Here is a 20,960-nt window from a genome sequence, read left to right on the forward strand (position 1 = left end):
ATTTTCTTTTATTAGTATAGTTAGATTACTTTAAAACATGGAAAGGTAATTAATGGGGTTTAGCCAACAAACCTTTTTATGGTAAACTCTCATCATGTTTACATCAATTAGACCCGTTTTACTTTAAATTCATTATTATTGGTTTCTATATGTTCAACTTGTTAAAAGAATGTGTCATCACACTTACAAACTATTAGGATATGTGGTGTGGTTTAACTAGCAAATGTTAGTTAAAACATCATGTCACTATCACGTAGGCAGTAGAACTTTAATTAGCTCACTCGCTAAATGCATTGTGGACGATTAACTAGTTTTAACTAGTTTGATATAAAGAAACAAAAAAAGTAAATGTTTTAATTGGTTGTTAGGCTTAGTGTAGTGGGCGCTAATTTGGGGCGAAAAGGGGCGATAATTGGGTGGAACACCGCCCCCCCCCCCCCCCGGCGATTTTTGGGCGATTTGGGGCGGGGGCAGATTCTTTTTATAGCCTAAACTCTTGATAAAATAATAATATTTTAATATATTTACCATTTGACAACGGTACAAAATAAAAAAAAAATTAATTAAAACAATATATTATATATCTATATAAACACATACCTTCTTCTCCATTTCATATTCTTCTTCTTCATTTCACATCTATATAAACATAAACCTTCTTCAAAAAATCTAACAAAATGAATCCTACAAACAACCCGAACCAACCGACACTCGTGGAACTCGCCGCTACCATGAAAGAAATCATCAAAAACACAAAAAGTGTGTCGAGGAACTCAACGATGCCATGAGATAAACCGACAAACAACAAGAAAAGATTGCCCAAATGTTGGAATTGCGGGAAATGAGTGAAGAATACAAATCCCTCAAAGATGCCGGTTACACGAAGAGGCCGCATTATTGCAACGACAACGAATGGAAAAAATGCGCGAATATTAGTATTTTATTTAGTTATGTTTTTTAATATTTTTAGTTATGTAATTTTAAGTTTTTTGTTTAGTTTAATTTTAATGCATTATTAGTTATGTTTTTTAAGTTTTTTGTATTTCTTTTTAATTTTAATGCAATTTTATCTAATTATTTAAATAAATTGGTTTTTATTTTAAAGTTTAATTATAAAAAGAAAATAATAAAAAAAAGAAACTGTGGGTCCAACTTGTAGCCCCTACACCATTACACCCCAAAAACAAATTTCCACTCCTTGCTGACTGGGTGCCACATATCACAATTCGCTCCCAATTGTAGTCCATCCACTACACATAGCCTTACTGGGTAGACCATATATCCTGTTTGAAATATTAGCTGTGACATTATCTAATGCAATTAAGTGTATGTATTTTTGCATGTAAATGGACCAGAGGCTGGAGCTGGTTTAAGTATGGGCTCTGGAGCTAGTTAAAGTGTAGCCTTTGGGACTTAATGGGCTTGTGGACTTGAAGACCGCTGATGTTGTTAAAAGGCCGTTATCATGTTGCTGCCTCCTTCATAACGCCGCCTCGCTTAATGCCACGACGCGATGTAGCTGGCGTTAATGTGTTGTCACATCACCATAACACAAGGCGTTATACTTCTATAACAAGCATCCATAAAAATCCGACACTTACCTGACCCCAATTGCTACTAATTGTCTTGTATAAACAAATAATGATTACCCTCATTTTGTGTTTAAATATCATTAAACTAGCTTAGGTCCTGTGTTACACACGGTAGCTTATGTTAAATTTTATAAACTCGGTAGTGAAATAAGAATTATTTTTTGTTACCATAAACGGTAATGTTTTTTGTTAGGTCACTTTCGCTATAAGTTTCAAAGATTAACGCAATATTTTCATATATATTCACGTCATGCGATTTATGACAGCTCCAATCACACGTAAATATATATATATCGCCATATCGGTCAAATCAAAACTTACAAAAACATTGTGCAAGTGTAACTTCAAGACAACCATAAGAAGATGTTTTTTATTCGTTTGGAATTGACCATAAAATGGTCGTGGTTTAATATTAGATGTGATTCAAATGTGGTTTTTATATTAAGAAATAATCCACCATAGATATCATATTAATTAAATAACCTTGTATAGTCATATATGGTATGTTATTGTAATTGAAGTAATTAGCCCCCCTCCCCCCCCCCCCCCCCCCAACAAAAAAAAATGAAAAGGGCTCGTTAGTTTGATTAGTCCCCATGACTTTTACCAAGTTGGCAAGTGACATGCCAAAGAATTTTCTGAATACGTTATTGAGATTGTTAATGTAAATTGCTAAATTTTGAACTAATAATATAGTAAATTATAAATTTCCTTATACGTGATTTTTTTTGAAAATTGTGAGCGTCATACATTTTTTTTGCAGCAGATTTGTAACCTTACATTTATAAATATTTGAACTCACCACCTTCATTTTAAGAGAATGGACATCATATCATTAGACTGGTATAAACTTTACTTTTCAAAAATTATTGTAGTTTCATTAATCATTTAAGTGAAATCATCCACATGCTTCTATATTTTTCACTTCTCTTATGTTTTTTTTCCTAAATGTCGTTTTAACAAAAAAAAATTCATAAACCCAATAATACAAACACAAATTCCGTAAATCCTTTAATTAAATCATCATGCTCTTACTTTCCATCAATAACATCAACTAAAACAAAATTCAGAATCCAAGATTATTCGATTTACACTGAAGAGGTAGGTCCCAGCAGAGCCCAGTTGGACCCGCAAGACTCACCTTGAAGAGGGACGTCTGCGCAAAGACCAACTGGTTCCGCAGGACCCACCATGCTCAGAGAGATGAAGACCTTACGCGCATACGCCAGCTGTTCCCGCAGGAAAAGCCTCCCAAAGGTGAAGTACCCCGCATGTTCCCGCAGCTGCGGATACAAGCCATCAGCGGAGGCTACCCGCACTAATAGTAAGGCTACACGCACAAGGCACTAACTCTCAATAATTCAGTAATGTCACCTGAAGAAGGAATGAGCAAGGCGGGAATACTCCCGCCCAAATGAGCCAGTTCGTACGCTTCTGGAGGATCTTTTGTACTATACCTGCCAAGGTATGGACAAAATAGACAAGATCTGACCAAAGCAGCCCATGAACCAATCACAGGGTGACAGCTCACTGACAACAGTACGACGAGCAGCACGCCCTAGTACTTAATGTCACTATCAGCCGCTGCCTACTCACCAACCCTTGTCGTGGCACGTACATAGCCTGCAGTTGGTGGAAAAGGAATAGTACACAGCCGGCCATGTCACTATCAGCCGCTGCCTACCCACCAACCACCAGCATGGCACGTGCGTAGCCCACAGTTGGTAGAAAAGAAATATTATACAGCTGGCTGTACCTGCTTGGAAACCTACCTTCGGCTATAAATACTCCAACACCTTGGAACGGTATCATTATCTTATCATATACTATCTTATACCATCACATATCTTATCTGCTCTAGTTATTCCTCTTAATATACATTTATATTCAGAGCAATCTAGTCTGATTCTCACGCCGGAGGGTGGTCACAAGGAGGTACCCCCCCCCCCCTTTTCAGTGACGAGCTCACGGTGTCTGTTTTGCAGGTCATCAGAAGAATAACCATCTTTGCGGACCTAACCCTCGTGGGAAACATCTACTTGACCCTAAGATTATCCGTAATCTGCCGGGGTCACTTAGTGTTTCTTCATTGGCGCCATCCGTGCATAAAAACTAGAACTAATTTTCAGTTTTTTCAAAACCTCTAGAAAGATGGTTAAGGTTACTCCGGTGCCAAGGCCAGCGAGTGACCAAGAAACCCCGGTAACCACAACCCCAGCTACTGGGGGGAACACCGGCGAGTACACAATTTTTACGAACACTACCCCGGTTACCCAAGCCGGGGCAAGTGCAGTAAATAATCCTCCCCTGGGATTCACCGATACCCAGTTGGAGAGACAACAGACGAGGCTCCCCCGCCAAACACTTGATCAAGTTAAAGCGTGGGCGGAAGCACGTCAGAAGGAATTCCAAGCTGAGTTGGATGAACGCTTACGTTCACTCCAACAGGCTGACGAATTCGGAAGCACTCGACAACAGCTCAACATGAGCAATGAGTGCGAGTACTTGGATAATGATTGGGAGGAGTCCGACAGTGACGCAAACCCTCGTCATAGGGCGAAAGGGAAGCGCAAGGAAACGGACTTCCAACCAAGAAGGGATTTTGGAGAAACCTTCAAACCAAGGAATGCGGGGGAAACCCACGTGACTTCTCCAAAACCTTTAGACCAACTGTTGCAAATGCGGGAACGTCCAAGTTTGCAAGGGACATTGCGGAAGCAATCGCCCCGAAGAGTGCCAAACAGATGTCCAACATCGGCACTTATGATGGTATATCCGACCCAGATGATCACTTGAACAGATTCATAGCGGGGGCAACCGTCAGCAACTGGACGGAACCCACGTGGTGTTATATGTTCCAGATGACGCTGGTTGGAGCGGCCAGGGCGTGGTTTGATCGTTTACCGGTCCACCACATCTATGATTGGGCGGACTTCCAACACAAGTTCAGCCAGCACTTCAGCCAACAGAGGAAATATACTGAAGAGCAGTGGACGATCCTCAACTGCGTTAGAGAAGAGGATGAATCTTTACTAGACTTCATCACTCGCTTCAACTCGAAAAAGCTGAGTCTGGGCACCATAATCGAAGATCTTGTTCGCGCCGCTTTCATCCAGGGCGCCGAATACCCAGAGCTTATCCGCACGTTGACAGGTAAAGATGGCATGCCATCATGACGGCGGCCAAGCGCTTTGCCGAAACGGAGAAGCAACTGGGTAGGGATCTTCCCCAGAGTACAAACCTCTACACGCAGAGGACTAGAGAAAACAACGTCCGGACCGCCCGGCAAAACAAAAAGAGGAAGCTAGGTATTTGGCAGTCAAGGGTAAACTTTGACACCTCATCCAGCTCTCGCCCTCTAGTAGGCGGAAGGGATAACACGCACCCATCAAGCCGAAACCCCCGGTGGACGCCACTCACCAAAAGCGTCACGGAGATATTTGCCACCGAAAAACTCCCATGGCCAAAAGCTCCAATGGTCCGGCAGCGACATAACGCGGATCAGAGCAAATCCTGTGACTTCCACGGGACAAAGGGTCACACCACTGAGGAGTGTATATCCTTGAGGGATATTGTTGAAACATTCGTCAAGGATGGAAAACTTACACACCTTGTGGCATCAATCAAGAATGGAGGGAAGAATGATAACCGATACAAAAGCAACGGACGAAAGCCCGTTGACATCAGCATCCACATGGTTCATAGTAACGTCAGAGGAAGAAAAAGACGAATGACAGAACCATGTGCGTGAAAGGAAGCTGAGGTGCGCTTCCCGCGAGTGCCAGGAGGACCCAGCAAAGAAGGCCCTATCGTCATCAAAAGCTAGCTGGGGCACTACATCACTTCCCGCACTTTTGCTGACAACGGCGCCTCGTCAACGGTTATGTACAGGCAGTTCTTCGACAAGCTAGACGACGAAGACAAGGAACGTCTGGAAACGGTCTACGCCTCGATGGAAGGGTTCGACGGCAGCACAAACACCCCCTGGGTATCCTATCTTGCCCCGTCATTCTCACAGACGGGAAACACTCCCGCACAGAAGACGTGGACTTTGTCGTAATGAGGAAGCCACACCACACATACGACATTCTCTTCGGGAGAGACGGGATGGCAAGATTCAATGTCGTGGTATCTTCAGTCCACGGCATGATGGGATGGCCAACAGCTGAGGGTGTAGCGATGATCACCGGTATTCCTCATAATTTGGTGAACGATAACGGCACCAACTTTGCTGACAAGAAGCTACAAAAGTGGCTGGAAGAACTTCAAATCACCCACACTTTTACCTCAGTGGCGCACCCGCAGGATAATGGTGAGGTGGAAAGAGCAAATAAGAGTATCGTCGACGGCATAAAGAAAAAACTCTTGGAACACAGATCCGGCTGGGTGGACGAAGTTCCACACGTCCTTTGGGCAAACAGAACGCTGAAAAAGGCCAGTACGGGAGAAACCCCGTTCAGCCTCACTTATGGCACTGAAGCGATAGTCCCGGTCGAAATTGGTTTACCCTCACCAAGAGTCTTGATTCAGCCAGCAGACAATGATGCGGAAAGACGGTTAGACCTTATGCTAACCGAAGAACGCAGAGATTTAGCCGCAGCGCGTGAAGAGAACTACAAGCAACAAATGCAAAAGTACTACAACACGCGGGTAAAACTCTGCAACTTCAATGTCGGAGACTACATACTGCGTAACAACGAGGCTTCGAACCAAGAACGCCCAGGAAAGCTGGCCCCGGTCTGGGAAGGGCCATACATCCCAAGAACATGGAATGGAGCTCAATTACGCAAATGTTACATGTAGATCAATTCCAAACTTATAAAGAAAAGGCCTAGAGCCACTTCTAATGGAAATGATTCTCCTTTATCACATTGTGTTGATAGCCTTACCATTATACTTATTCAAAACACTGATATGCCGGTATTCACCGCATAAATAAGTGGGGAAGTAAGTCGTTGCGTGTGGAAGGCGGCAAAACCCGCATAAACACAAAACGGCAAAAATTTCTAAAAGACGAGGAAAACCTTCACGCAGGTCAGTTATAGGTGAAGATTGGTCATCCCACTAAATGAAAGTGACGGTCCTACCCGCACAATCATGATAGAGGAAACTGAACACTAACCTATTGACAACCACGCGTCGAAAGGTTAACTTATCCAAAACACTTGGAAAATTGCTAAGTTAAACTAAAGTATGCACGAGCGAATTATATATTGTTTATGAGGCAAAACAAGTGCCAAATTAAACTATAATATGCATGAGCAAGTCATATAACGTTTATAAAGCAAGTCAAAAAGATTCAAAGATTCAAAAATAAGAGGGAATATACCCCCTTACCTTGGTAACCAAGAAACCGTAAGACAAGTGCGGGTACAGTGTCAAGGCGAAACCCTTCACATACTTAGCACCTGCAGGGAATTGAAGCCAAGAATACCTTGGTAACCAAGAAACCGTAAGACAAGTGCGGGTACAGTGTCAAGGCGAAACCCTTCACATACTTAGCACCTGCAGGGAATTGAAGCCAAGAATACCTTGGAAGTCAAGTAACTATAAGACGAGTGCGGGTACAGTGTCAAGGCGAAACCCTTCACATACTTAGCACTTGCAGGGAATTAAAACCAAGAAGGATCTTCTGGGCCATGCTTGTGGAAAGGGAAATAACATCCCCGCATAGCGGGAACGTTGAGAACTAGATTGTTTGAAGCTCCAAAATGGAATTGGTTGTTTAACATAATTGATCACTATGTCTAAAACTACCAAAACCTCGTGGAGAATCTACACAAGTGAAACTCAACGCTCCTGACTTGCGAGGAAGTTACACACCTACCCGCATCATACCCAAAGATCAAGCAGAAAAGTCGGGAATTTCTGCACGTGACATTAGGGAAACCGCGGGAAGAATCCCCACGGACAACCTTAAAACTAAAAACCCTTTTCAAAATTCCTTGCTTAAGTCCAAAAGTTCACCTTACTTATTAACAATGCATGAGAAGAACATTGGACTGGGGGGACTTGAAGAGGTAGGTCCCAGCAGAGCCCAGTTGGACCCGCAAGACTCACCTTGAAGAGGGACGTCTGCGCAAAGACCAACTGGTTCCGCAGGACCCACCATGCTCAGAGAGATGAAGACCTTACGTGCATACGCCAGCTGTTCCCGTAGGAAAAGCCTCCCAATGGTGAAGTACCCCGCCTGTTCCCGCAGATGCGGATACAAGCCATCAGCGGAGGCTACCCGCACTAATAGTAAGGCTACACGCACAAGGCACTAACTCTCAATAATTCAGTAATGTCACCTGAAGAAGGAATAAGCAAGGCGGGAATACTCCCGCCCAAATGAGCCAGTTCGTACGCTTCTGGAGGATCTTTTGTACTATACCTGCCAAGGTATGGACAAAATAGACAAGATCTGACCAAAGCAGCCCATGAACCAATCACAGGGTGACAGCTCACTGACAACAGTACGACGAGCAGCACGCCCTAGTACTTAATGTCACTATCAGCCGCTGCCTACTCACCAACCCTTGTCGTGGCACGTACATAGCCTGCAGTTGGTGGAAAAGGAATAGTACACAGCCGGCCATGTCACTATCAGCCGCTGCCTACCCACCAACCACCAGCATGGCACGTGCGTAGCCCACAGTTGGTAGAAAAGGAATATTATACAGCTGGCTGTACCTGCTTGGAAACCTACCTTCGGCTATAAATACTCCAACACCTTGGAATGGTATCATTATCTTATCATATACTATCTTATACCATCACATATCTTATCTGCTCTAGCTATTCCTCTTAATATACATTTATATTCAGAGCAATCTAGTCTGATTCTAACGCCGGAGGGTGGTCACAAGGAGGTACCCCCCCTTCTCAGTGACGAGCTCACGGTGTCTGTTTTGCAGGTCATCAGAAGAATAACCATCTTTGCCGGACCTAACCCTCGTGGGAAACATCTACTTGACCCTAAGATTATCCGTAATCTGCCGGGGTCACTTAGTGTTTCTTCATTAAGTGTAATGGTTTAATGTGATGGGGTCACGTTGATCTAGCTTAGCACCAACACTACAACACCTCAAATGTGAAAAGGTGTTGCCTCTTCTACCGCTATTTATTTCACTAACATTGTCCCACCTTTTGGCCAAAGGTTCGTTCTTTTAAGACAACTTCATTCAGCCACCTCATTATTTCATTTTAGAAAAATCATTCAACTAAAAACTAACTAAATATTGAATTTTACCTTTGGTTGCATAGAGAACCCACTCAGGATGGTTTTCAAGCAGTACCGATGCATTTAGGGTGGTGTTCCCAACGATCCTGAGGGCAAGCTGAACCCACCTCGCACACACTCCATACACCTTTATGGTAAACTTTGGGCTTGTTTAAACAAGGTTGTCCACTAGAGTTTTCTTTAACCATTATCTTTAGAGATGTGATCTTAATACACTACCCCCTTGATGACTGTACAAGCCAATACAACTCGTATAGGGCTATACGGATCGTATATGCCACACATAACTGACAAGTGTACGGTGGGGACACAAAAAATAGTTTTTTCAGCAGTTACGACCTATATAGCCCTATAAAAACTGTATAAGACTTCAACAACTCGGGTCCCAAACTGTATAATCGAAAAGTAGTGTGTAAAAATCCATAATGGTGTACATAGATCCCATGTCTATCTTTAATATTTAAATTATTTGAATACTAAACCGATCATTTATATCACACCAAAAATATCTGGCTTTTGTTACACATCAAGTTGGTAATTTGGCTGTTTGCTTTAGAAACAAAAGCTGCCAAATTTGAAATCAAATCGATACTACCAAAAGCGAGCCCAATAAGTGTGGCGATAACACAACCAAACACTCCCAATCAATCAACTATTCTAAGTAACAGACACTCCACAATCCCATCAATTATTATTATTATTCAACTCCAATTCCAATTTCTCATCCTCTTCCTTTGTGATGGGTGCCTGTGTTTCATCAGTTCACAAATCCTCAGCAACGAAGGTACACGTGTCATCTGGATCTAATCGTAAACCTGATGATCATGTTTTGATTCCTCTTTCGCCTGTTAAAGAGAAGCTTCCGATCGTTGATGGCAATGTTCCTGTTAAGCCTCAGCTGCCTCCTCTTCAATCAACCGATAATAATAATATTATCGACTTTGGTATTGTTTTTTGTTTATAAAACTTAGATTGTTAGTTACGTCTTTATTATGTGTTTAAGTTTTGAGTAAGTGGAGTTAGGGTTTATCGGTTTAGTTTGCCGTGTAGAAATAATATTAATCTTTTGAGGAAAATTGGATTTTAACAATCCCAACTTTACGCAGTTGGCCGATAATAATCCTAACTTTGTATATATGTCGCTGGTCCCAACTTTCACACTATTTGTTTTTATTAGACCTCCGTTAAGAAAAACTTAACGGCGTTAAGTTTTCTTCAAATTTCAAACTGATATTTTAGGGCTTTTGATCAGAATGAGTATACGGGTCGATTAATGTAAAACTTACCTCCAAACAGTGGTCCAAACGACTAAAGGATGCTTCATTTCTGGTGTTTAAACTATTAATTAACAAAAATCAAGTTGCATGAAGCGTTGTTTCGAGTTAAATTTTACATCAATCGATTCGTATTTTCATTGCGATCAAAAGCCCTAAAACATCAATTTAAAACTTGGAAATAACTTAACGTCGTTAAATTTTTTTAACGATGGTCCAATAAAAACAAATAGCATGAAAGTTGGGACCAGTGACAGCTATTTTCAAAGTTGGGATTATTATCGGCCAACTGCGTAAAGTTGGGATTATTAAAATCCAATTTTCCATCTTTTGATTAAAGGAACCGAACGTTCAGTGAACCGTTCGTGAGCTGCTATTCAATAAATAAACTAACATAAGCAAAGTTTTTTGTTCATTTAGATTAATGAACGAATATGAACACAATGTTTTGTTCGTTCATGAACGTTTATTTTTGTCCATTCATATTTGTTTGTTTATTTACGTTTGTTCATCTATTCAATAAACGGACGAACATAAACAAAGATTTTTGTTCGCTTAGGTAAGCGAACGGATATGAACACCATGTTTTGTTTGTTCATGAACGTATATGTATGTTTGTTCATATTCGTTTGTTTATTTATGTTTGTTCGTCTATTTGATAAACGAACGGACATAGACAGAGTTTTATGTTTGCTTAGATAACGGAACATCATGTTTTGTTCGTTCATGAACGTTTATTTTTGTCGTTTCATATTTGTTCGTTTATTTACGTTTGTTCGTCTATTTAATAATCGAACGAACATAAACAGAGTTTTATGTTTGCTTAGGTAAACGAATGGATATGAACATCATGTTTCGTTTGTTCATGAACGTTTATTTATGTTCGTTCATAATTGTTCGTTTATTTATGTTTGTTCGTCTATTTAATAAATGAATGAACATAAACAGAGTTTTATGCTCGCTTAGATAAACGAACCGATATGAACACCATGTTTTGTTTGTTCATGAATGTTTATGTATGTTAGTTCATATTTGTTCGTTTATTTATGTTTATACGTCTATTTAATAAACAAACGAACATAAACAGAGTTTTATGTTCGCTTAGATAAACGAATGAATATGAACACTATGTTTCGTTCGTTCATGAACGTTTGTTTATGTCCGGTCATGTATGTTAATTTAACCCATGTAACTATGTAACTGTATAATTTTTTTAAGAAAAATAAGTAGATGTGTTTGTTAGTCATTTCTGGATGCTTAAAAGTTTTGATGTTTGTTTCTTATTTGCAGGTAGTAAAGAGGAGACGTTTTTCGATTCCCAAGCATGGTTAGAATCCGACTGTGAATCTGATTTCATGAGTGTTAATGGAGGTATGATTAATTTCAACGCTTTATATACATGTACTTTTATTTTAATTTAATTTAATTTTTGGCATGTATTGTTTTTATTTGGTGTTTGAATTGAATTAATATATTTGCAGAGTTTACACCATCAAGAGGCAATACACCGGTGCACCGTAGCTTCCCCGCCACAACCCCGCCTATCAAGACCGGTGCACTCGCCATTGATGGCCACAAGGTTTCTATGATCGTGTCTCAACCGCCTCCAAGTCCAGTGAAAAAGTCAAAGAGACTTTCTGAACTATTCAGTGAGAGTCGAAGAGAGAACAGTAGTTGCGATGATGACAATGGTGAACACTTGGATGAAAAAAGGGCGGTGGTTCATGTTGACGTGTTAAAGCCGAAGAGGGAGAGGTGGGCGGAGACTGTGCGGGTTCATGGGTGCTTACCGAGGGTGTTTTCTCATGGTAGATCTGTGACTCGTCAACATATGGAAGTAAGAGCAAAATAAGCTTAAGCAGTGACACCGACCGTGATGCTTGGTTATGAACCAGTTATTGAACTTTAATCGAGAATGTATAGAAACGAATGTTGCATCGCGGATAATATCTAATGATTATGTAAAGCCAACTATGCTATGGTTATTTTCTAAAGTTTAAATATAATCTATGCATATTTGAGTTGTAGCTATATGTGTGGTTTGGGCTGGAACCAAAACTCGCTGTGAACTTTGAACACCGTCTCAAAATGTTGAACCCAACTAAAAATTGTTATTTTTTGAAGATATAAAGCATAAAGCAGAACCTAACCAAACATTGATGATCCTAATTCCGTGTCGGTTTAGCCCATTTGTTATTCTGTGATAAGTAGCTTCGAATGCGTTTTCTAAAAAAATTATGTGATTGAAACATAATGTGTGTCGAAGTGTAGAACATATAACATGGTTAAATTAAATGAACCCAACTTAACATAGGTAAGATCATTAACAAATTTATATCCATATGATATCATGAACAAGCATTACAGTATGCTCTTACTGCATGTATCATGTATGTACCATATCGCATATCGAGAAAACGAGCCAAACATGGATGATCCTACACATATGGTCTTGGTTCCGTTCCTTGGTTATGTGATAAGGGGTTAAAATATGCCTTTTAAAAGTGATTTTGTGATGGTGAATTGTTTGAATATGATTATTAGCAAATAGCCAAATCATCACCAAATATTACAATATGGATGTGCTTTTATTGTATGCAGTAGGCACGTTACTTTCATATTCATGTGAGAAAAGGATAGCCTCAAAACATGATCGCAATGTCCCAAATTAGTTACAAACATATTACTTTTCCAATTTTAAGTTTAATAATAATATAACGCATCTCATACATTTTATTAGTTGGCAGAGGATTTTTGTTTTTAATCATGGTAAAGCTATCAACATGCTAGAATACAGTAAGTTTAACAAATAATTGGGATATTTTAGAAACTAAAGTTACAACAAATTGACCAATCTAAGGAACGAAGAAGTGCGGTTGTTGTTCACTTGTTCATGTAGGCTATAGCTCAACGATTCCAACACTTTCATCCTCTATTCCTCTTATGTCTTAAAACATTTACATAGAGTTCTTCATATTTGTTTATCGTTCTAATTTCATCTAGTGTTCGTATTGTATGATTCATTACACCGATGAATCATGTATTTGGATGTTAAAAGTCTGAACAAATTTCTTCTTGTTTTGGAAATCTGCTCATGCTTCAATTATCAAATCATACATATTTATTATTTAGATACATGCATAACAAATTTAAGGATGTTCAAAAAGCATGTGGCTCTTTCGATAAAAGCTCGAATAAAACTGGTTAAAAAAAACTAATGTTTAGATGCATATAACAAATTTAGGGTTTTTCAAAAAGTTTGTGGCTCGCTCGATAAAAGCTCAAATAAACTCGATTTGAAACAACTTGAGCTGAGTTTGCTCATTTTGTAACCGAGCGAAATCGACCTAAGCTCGGCCCGGGCCATTGCTCGGCTCGTTGGCTCGATCTTAGGCTCGTTTAACTTCAAAATTGAGCTCGAGCCCAGCTGAGTTGTCTCGTTTAGTTTTGAGCTCGCGCTCGAACCCACCCTGGCTCGACTCGGGCTCAACTCGTGACCATACATACACACATAACATACACACTATTACAACATTTACATACATTCATGATACATACATACATACATCGGTTTCTAAGCATGTTTCCAAACTTGAATTTATGAAGAATAGGTTCCAAACCAGTTTCAGTTGAAAAGTTATAAATCGGTCCTAACCTGACGACACAATTTCAAAACAGTTCCTACTGAATCAGTTTTAAACCGGTTCGGTTCCTCTCCCACCTCTAACAGCCATAATATTCCATTCTAAGTTGTATATCTTCACGAAACTAAAAAGGGATGTGATCCTCATACACCACCCTCACATGTCTACATGGCTCGTATAGGCCTATACGGCCGTATAGGGTACGAATGACAGACAATGATACAAAAAAAAGTTTTTTGCAGCCTATACGACCGTATAGACCTATACGAGCCATATAGGCATTAAATGGCTCGTATTGTTTCCTGACAAACCATAAACCTATACGGTCGTATAAGGTTATACGACCGTATAGAAAACATTTACAGAAAAATTCAGATTGCCGTTGACCACTAGTAATAACTGCCGGAAAAAGACCATACGAGCCGTGTAGATAGATTTTCAGTGGTGCTATACAATACATGAAAGGGTCGAAATGAAGAACGTTTAAAATTGCTAAAACATATGATGCAAGTTAGATAATATATAAAAAAAAGATAAAAAAAATGTCTATACGACCGTATAGGCCTATACGAGGCACTATAAATAATGGCCAACAACATCAGACATAAACTGACACGATTCATGTGCTATATGACCGTATAGCCTTATAGGAGCCGTATAAGGAAAAAAATAGTGCGTGAGAGGTGATGTGAAGGATCCTAAGCCACCTAAAAAAGGTTGAATAGTTCTATTCCATGTTGCATATCTTCACGTGCCTAAAAAGTCAAATAAAATAATAACAATATTTGTTTGCATTTTAACCCGGGCATTAGTTTTGGATGCTTTCATTGGGCAGATCACGGAATATGCCGTTCATTGGCGATTAAAGACGGTAAACAACGCTTAACACCAACGCACAAAACCCTCACTAGTCATTTTTTCCACTTAACGCCGTCTGCTTCAATTACAGATATTCCGTCACCGATGCCGGAGCAAACAAACTCCATTGATTACGTCATGGAGGCTGCCTCCGGTCCTCATTTCTCCGGCTTTCATCTCGATACTCGACCTACGTCATCATCGCCACTTGCTGACGCAATCAAACAGCCGTTCGTCATTGGTACGTCTATTATTATTATTATCGTTATTATTATTATTATTATTAGTCAATTAATGCGTGTTTTGAAATTGTTTAGGTGTTTCTGGTGGTACTGCTTCTGGTAAGACGACGGTTTGTGATATGATTATTCAACAGCTTCATGATCATCGTGTTGTGCTTGTCAATCAGGTCTGTTAACTGATACTTGATTTTATTTTATTATTACACTTGTGTTATGCATTTCATGTTCCAATTAAGTTGTAACTGTATGTTACAAAACATTAATAATAATAAATGAGTGATTAAAAGTTAGTGTGAGTGTGATTAGTTGGGTGTACATCATTTTGTGCAAGTATCGTGTTAGCTATGCAGTTAATGTGGACCGATATTTGAGATAACGGTTATCGTGGTGGGATATTGGTAATTTTAATATCATGCAGAATTTATATATATATATATATAGCAATTTTAATATCTGCTACCGTTAACAAGTTAACCTTTTGCAACTTACAAAACACTAACAATTGTAGCAAGTACGAACTGATTAAAACTTATAGCACGAACATGAAACACTAAAAATTGACAATTAAGATTTAAAAACTGATATCGGGAAAATCGGTGATATATCGGGCAAATATCGGTCAATATCGCCAATATTATCGCTACCGATATTCTGATCGATAATTTGACCGGTATTCTGCTATAGGTCCGATGGTGCTATAGCACCGATATTGACTGCATAGTGTGTTAGGACTCCTGAAAATTATTTGGAAACTTACATCGCATGTTGTGATGCCGACACATGTTAGTCTTGCTAGATACAAGAAATCTAGGGTTTAGGTATTTTGATGAAGTTTTGCATAGAGTTCTTTTTAAGGTTTTTACTTTCTGCCTGTTGCCCTGTTATGTAGGATTCATTTTATCGTGGGTTGACTGCTGAAGAATCTGAACGGGTGCATGAGTATAATTTTGATCATCCTGGTACTGTTCTTACTAATACAGATTGTCGTTTTTCATTTTGTTAGTTGTCAATAATAACGCTGCCTCATGTTGTAAAAAAAAAAATTGTTGCTGCAGATGCTTTTGACACAGAGCAAATGCTTGAGTGCATTGATAAGCTCAGACAAGGAAACTCGGTTCATCTTCCGATATATGACTTCAAAAACCACAGGAGATGTTCAGAATCCTTTCGCCAGGTACTCGCTTCTAAACCTACTGTCTTGATTGGAGTACAGATGTTAATTTGGCTGGATTGCTTCATGCTTTCATTTGACCTGAAACATATTTTATAGGTCACTCATCACTGCTGACTATTACTTTTTATGTATTTGGTTAGTTTTTGTACCCTCTGATGTTATTTTTTACTTTTGGAGTGAATGAGGGTTCTGAAACACGTCTTAGTTATCTAGTGGGACAGTCTCTTTTTTCTTGACTTTCAATGCATAGAGATATTTCTTATTGTAGAGGTTACCAGGGTTGTATCTCTTGTTATAGAACGAGCAAAACCAAAAGAAAAGGAAGACAAACTTCTTGACAACATGGAAAGTGATCCGCTGTAAGGAATTAATGGACCAATGTCCCGCACAAGGAAAAAGAGGATACAAGAGGCTTTAACGAATTTCATTAAGTTTACCCATTTGATGGGAGTCCATGAACACAAGCTCAATTGGATAAATCACTTTGTGTTGTTGGGCTGAATTTTTGCTTATTTGGTTAAGTGGTGAATTTGGACCACTTTAAAAATCTAGAATAAAATAATTATTTCAGTTTTTATGTTTAAAAAAGATTTAATATGGGAAATATTTAAGTCTGGACTCTGGAGTCCTTTAAGGCCTTAACTAGCTTAATTGAAAGACTTTAAGTTTATATTATTTTGATTGAAAGTCTTAAAGTTTGTAATAAGTATGTGACTAGACTTCTTTTTATAAATAGGCGGTTTTTGCAAGTATTGTAAAAGTATGAATATATGATTTTTTGATACATTTTAATACATTCATTTTTGGACGATTATATCTTTCCTTTGGGATGGAACTAATTCGTCTTGCAAGATTACTAGTGGTGCTTATATTTCTCATTCGTAATTTTGCAAGACTTGAATTAGTTATATCCCGAAGGAAAGGAGTAAATATCCAAAAGAGAACGGACTGAAATGTATTAGAATTTTATTCTTCTTTCTTTACAGTATTTGTAAAACTTTCTAACTTAAAGATGTTTAGACTCTTCAGACTTTCAGATACAAGCTTAAAGTCTTTCAATCAAGCTAGTTAAGGACTTTAAGATTTTCCATGATTAAGTATTTTTTTGAATAATTTAAGTATTTTTTTTATTCTTGGATTTTATAGTGGGCTTTGTAGACATAATCCTCCTGTTAATTTAAGTCCAAAAATTCAGCCCAACATCATAGATGATTTATACAATTGATTGTAAGCTTGTTGTAGACTTCCTTTATATGTGTTGATCTTCTCTTAAATCTTCTTCTTTATTAAAAAAACTAACACACGCATAATGTGCATGGACACTTGTTGTAAAGATTGTCAGAAAACATGCAATATATTTCTTTATCTTGTTGCTTGTTAGATTCACGTCAGTATTGTGTTTGATGTTCTCAATTGTTATTTAAGAAATGCGTTAGATGGTTTTAAACTCTTTTAAAGTTATCTGTTGCTGAGTAGTATGCATCTTCTTCTTATAAATGGTGTGGTGAGGTGGGCTGGGTAGGCGGAAGACAGAGGATTTGGGAGTGGTAATTCTGAATGCTACTGTATATATGTACAAGTGTCAATATTACCAGTTTACCCAAATGTTATCATTGAAGACTACCTTTTTGACTTCTTTTTTGTGTGTTTGTTCAGGTTAATGCATCTGATGTAATTATTTTGGAGGGAATACTGGTATTTCATGATCAAAGAGTGCGTGACTTGATGAATATGAAGATATTTGTAGACACAGGTTGTTATTCTTTAGCTTTATTTCTTTTATCCTTATTGTTACCGATTTTTTAGCAAACTTTATTCTGTAGTCTTTGTGTGTAACTGAGGTCTTCCTGTATTTCATAAAAATGCTACAGTAAGTATCTTTTGATCCCATTTTTCTAGTTTCTGAGTTTTTAGCCTGATTCAAGTATCATGTAGTCATGTAAAAGAATGATGCTTGTTTTGATCTGTCTGTCCATATTTCACCCCCTCGTGTGGTTTTAATAAAAAAGCTTACCTAATAACTATACCAGATTATAATTAACTTATACCTTTTATCCTGATTAGTGAATTCATATCCATTGCCCTAACAAATATTTCTAACTTTTTTTGTTTGGTGAAAAATATTCATACTAGATGCCGATGTTAGACTTGCTCGTAGAATAAGGCGAGACACAGTTGAGAGGGGCAGGGATGTAAATTCTGTGCTTGAGCAGGTAAATTAATCTACTTTCTAAAATCCTCACATTGGTTTTGTAAACAATATGAAGTTCTATGATTAATGACATTTGACTTCTTATCTGTGCAGTATGCAAAGTTTGTTAAACCAGCTTTTGATGATTTTGTTCTTCCCTCGAAAAAGTATGCTGATGTCATCATCCCACGTGGAGGCGATAATCATGTAGCAATAGACTTGATAGTGCAACACATACGCACAAAGCTTGGTCAGCATGATCTTTGCAAAATATACCCCAACATATATGTAATTCAGTCAACATTCCAGGTATTCTATTTTGCCAGATTCTTACTCATTAATGATGCATGCATTACATATGGCTAAACAACATTATTCTGATAATTTAAGTTTGTATAAATATGACATGTACGCTGACTAAGATCTTTGTTACAGATTCGAGGCATGCACACTTTAATTCGAGATAAAGATATATCAAAACATGATTTTGTATTTTATTCAGACCGGCTAATCCGATTGGTACATCATTTTCTGCCCTTTATAAAATTCTTAGAAATTAATAGTTGAATTCTAGATTCTGAAGTTTTTATAAATTAAATGTCAATAACCATGAATGGTCCCAGGTTGTGGAGCATGGCCTTGGTCACTTACCATTTACCGAGATGCAGGTAGTCACTCCAACAGGTACGGTACTACGGTTTACTGTTTTTTTTCCTCATGAAATTACTTAAGGTATCGGAAATTACTGGATGCATGTTGTCATGCATCGCCTGTTAGTGATATTATGTGTGAGTAGCTGCTTGAAGTTCATTAAAAGATGGATTTGAATGAATAAGGAAAAAAATAATTTTTCACTTGTAAAGCTTTTCATATAGCTGCCTGAATATCATTGACAGGTTATTGTTGTTACAGGATCGGTGTATTGCGGAGTTGACTTCTGCAAAAAACTGTGTGGTGTCTCGATTGTTCGAAGGTGAGTAATTTTCAAGCATCAAAAGATGTGTTATCATGAGTGCTTCTCATATATAAATGCTCATGCTTTTTGTTATCATAGAGGACATGCTTTATTATTCACCTGAGTAGTTTGTGTACTTCATGTCAACTTGGGTGGCCTGAGCGGGTTGGGTAACGGGTCAAAACAGTGTCAGGTTGAAATGGACCGGGTCAGGTTGGATTGGTCAAACAATTTTTTTGTCCTTTCTTTATAAATAGTTAAGTTATTACTCAAGAAACTCGGTTATTAAATTATTATAAAAGGGGGTTGGAAATCAAAACTTAGTATGTGCTGAATATAGGTTACATGAGTTCAAGTTATATGTGCAGTGAATAGTGTAATACTGAACTATTCATCACAAAATGATAATTATTTCTCAAACCAATTGGCTTGATTGTTAACGCAATTCAGTAACATATGATTTTTTAATTTATTTTTACAGTGGTGAAAGTATGGAGAATGCACTGCGTGCATGTTGTAAAGGTATAAAAATTGGGAAAATTCTTATCCACCGTGACGGTGACAATGGGAAGCAGGTAAATACCTCTCTTGTAGGTTGATAGATCCACCTTTTTATTTTGGTTCTACATTGCATGCGATCATATTATATAATTATTAACTTACAAATAAATATATATCTTCCGTAATATGTGCAGCTTATCTATGAAAAGCTCCCAACAGACATTTCAGAAAGACACGTGCTTCTCCTTGACCCAGTTCTTGCTACAGGTTGGTAGATGTATGTTAAATACATCATTGCAGTCATTACAAGTCTTTAATTTATTGCAACAGTTGACCAAGATGATAGTTTTATAGTAATAAACAATGGATAAATAGGTCATTGCAACTCAAATTTTTTTGAGAAATGGAAATTCAGTGTGATGAGTGATTAACTGATTATTGTTTTGATCACAAACTGAATTACTGTTATCTGTGATTTGGTTTACAGGTAATTCAGCTAACCAGGCAATTGAGCTACTGATACAGAAAGGAGTGCCAGAATCACACATAATATTCCTCAACCTCATCTCGGTGAGTTTATACAACATGGCTTGGTTTCATGGTCATAACTCATAGTACTACAAACCTAGAAGTATATATTTTAAAATTTTCACATAAGTATTTTTCGCATATGTGGCATCATGCCGTGACACATGCCCACATTTGCGGTTTAGAAGTATAATCGGTTATGACAAGGTTGGATCTTAATAGCGTGTCCATTATCCACCTAATCTAAGAAGTTCATTTCTATTGCATGGGCTTTGCCTTTTGTAATAATAGCCTTAAACATTTTTAACTAAAATAATTTATGAGGTTCTATGCATCAAAGTATCAAACCACACTTTGACCATTTTCCTTTTCAGTCTGGCCCGTTTTAGATAACTAATAACCGGAATTGACTACAAGTACACGGGTCAAAATTACCATCTACATATGCATGAGTGAGCATCACTGATCTATATACTGATTACATTCATGTGACTTTGCTTAGGCCCCAGAAGGAATCCACTGTGTTTCAAAACGGTTTCCTTCAGTGAAGATAGTAACATCAGAAATCGATGTTGCTTTGAATGAAGAGTATCGTGTTATACCCGGTCTTGGGGAATTTGGTGACCGTTACTTTGGGACTGACGACTGATAACTTTCGATTATTACTGGCTGGGATCAGTGACAGTGTAACCTACTGCCATGAAGCTGTTTTTTTCAAAGACCATAAGATCCTTTTAGCATCACATGTGATGGAAAAAAAATGTCATTTGTTACCA

The 20,960-nt window shown here is 38.3% G+C and overlaps 2 protein-coding genes across 2 annotated transcripts; both read left to right on the forward strand.

Annotated features, from left to right (window-relative positions):
- Window positions 1-9,353: 9,353 nt before the first annotated feature.
- Window positions 9,354-12,118, forward strand: LOC143572009 (uncharacterized protein At3g27210-like). The gene is made up of 3 exons (XM_077057281.1): window positions 9,354-9,761; window positions 11,382-11,462; window positions 11,573-12,118. The coding sequence occupies exons 1-3, from the start codon at window positions 9,557-9,559 to the stop codon at window positions 11,941-11,943; spliced, it is 657 nt and encodes a 218-aa protein (XP_076913396.1). The 5' UTR covers window positions 9,354-9,556; the 3' UTR covers window positions 11,944-12,118.
- Window positions 12,119-14,612: 2,494 nt separating this feature from the next.
- Window positions 14,613-20,960, forward strand: LOC143572035 (uridine/cytidine kinase UKL1, chloroplastic-like). Its single transcript, XM_077057305.1, has 14 exons — window positions 14,613-14,834; window positions 14,911-15,002; window positions 15,725-15,794; window positions 15,891-16,009; window positions 17,666-17,762; window positions 18,143-18,222; window positions 18,315-18,509; window positions 18,636-18,719; window positions 18,824-18,884; window positions 19,113-19,173; window positions 19,637-19,730; window positions 19,851-19,923; window positions 20,144-20,226; window positions 20,687-20,960. Exons 1-14 carry the CDS (start codon window positions 14,699-14,701, stop codon window positions 20,831-20,833), a joined length of 1,392 nt encoding a protein of 463 aa, XP_076913420.1. The 5' UTR covers window positions 14,613-14,698; the 3' UTR covers window positions 20,834-20,960.

This window comes from Bidens hawaiensis, unplaced genomic scaffold, assembly GCF_021521415.1.
Source record: "Bidens hawaiensis isolate Kalapana, Puna unplaced genomic scaffold, B.hawaiensis_p1.1 tig00025700_1, whole genome shotgun sequence".
In the NCBI taxonomy this organism is placed as follows: domain Eukaryota; kingdom Viridiplantae; phylum Streptophyta; class Magnoliopsida; order Asterales; family Asteraceae; genus Bidens; species Bidens hawaiensis.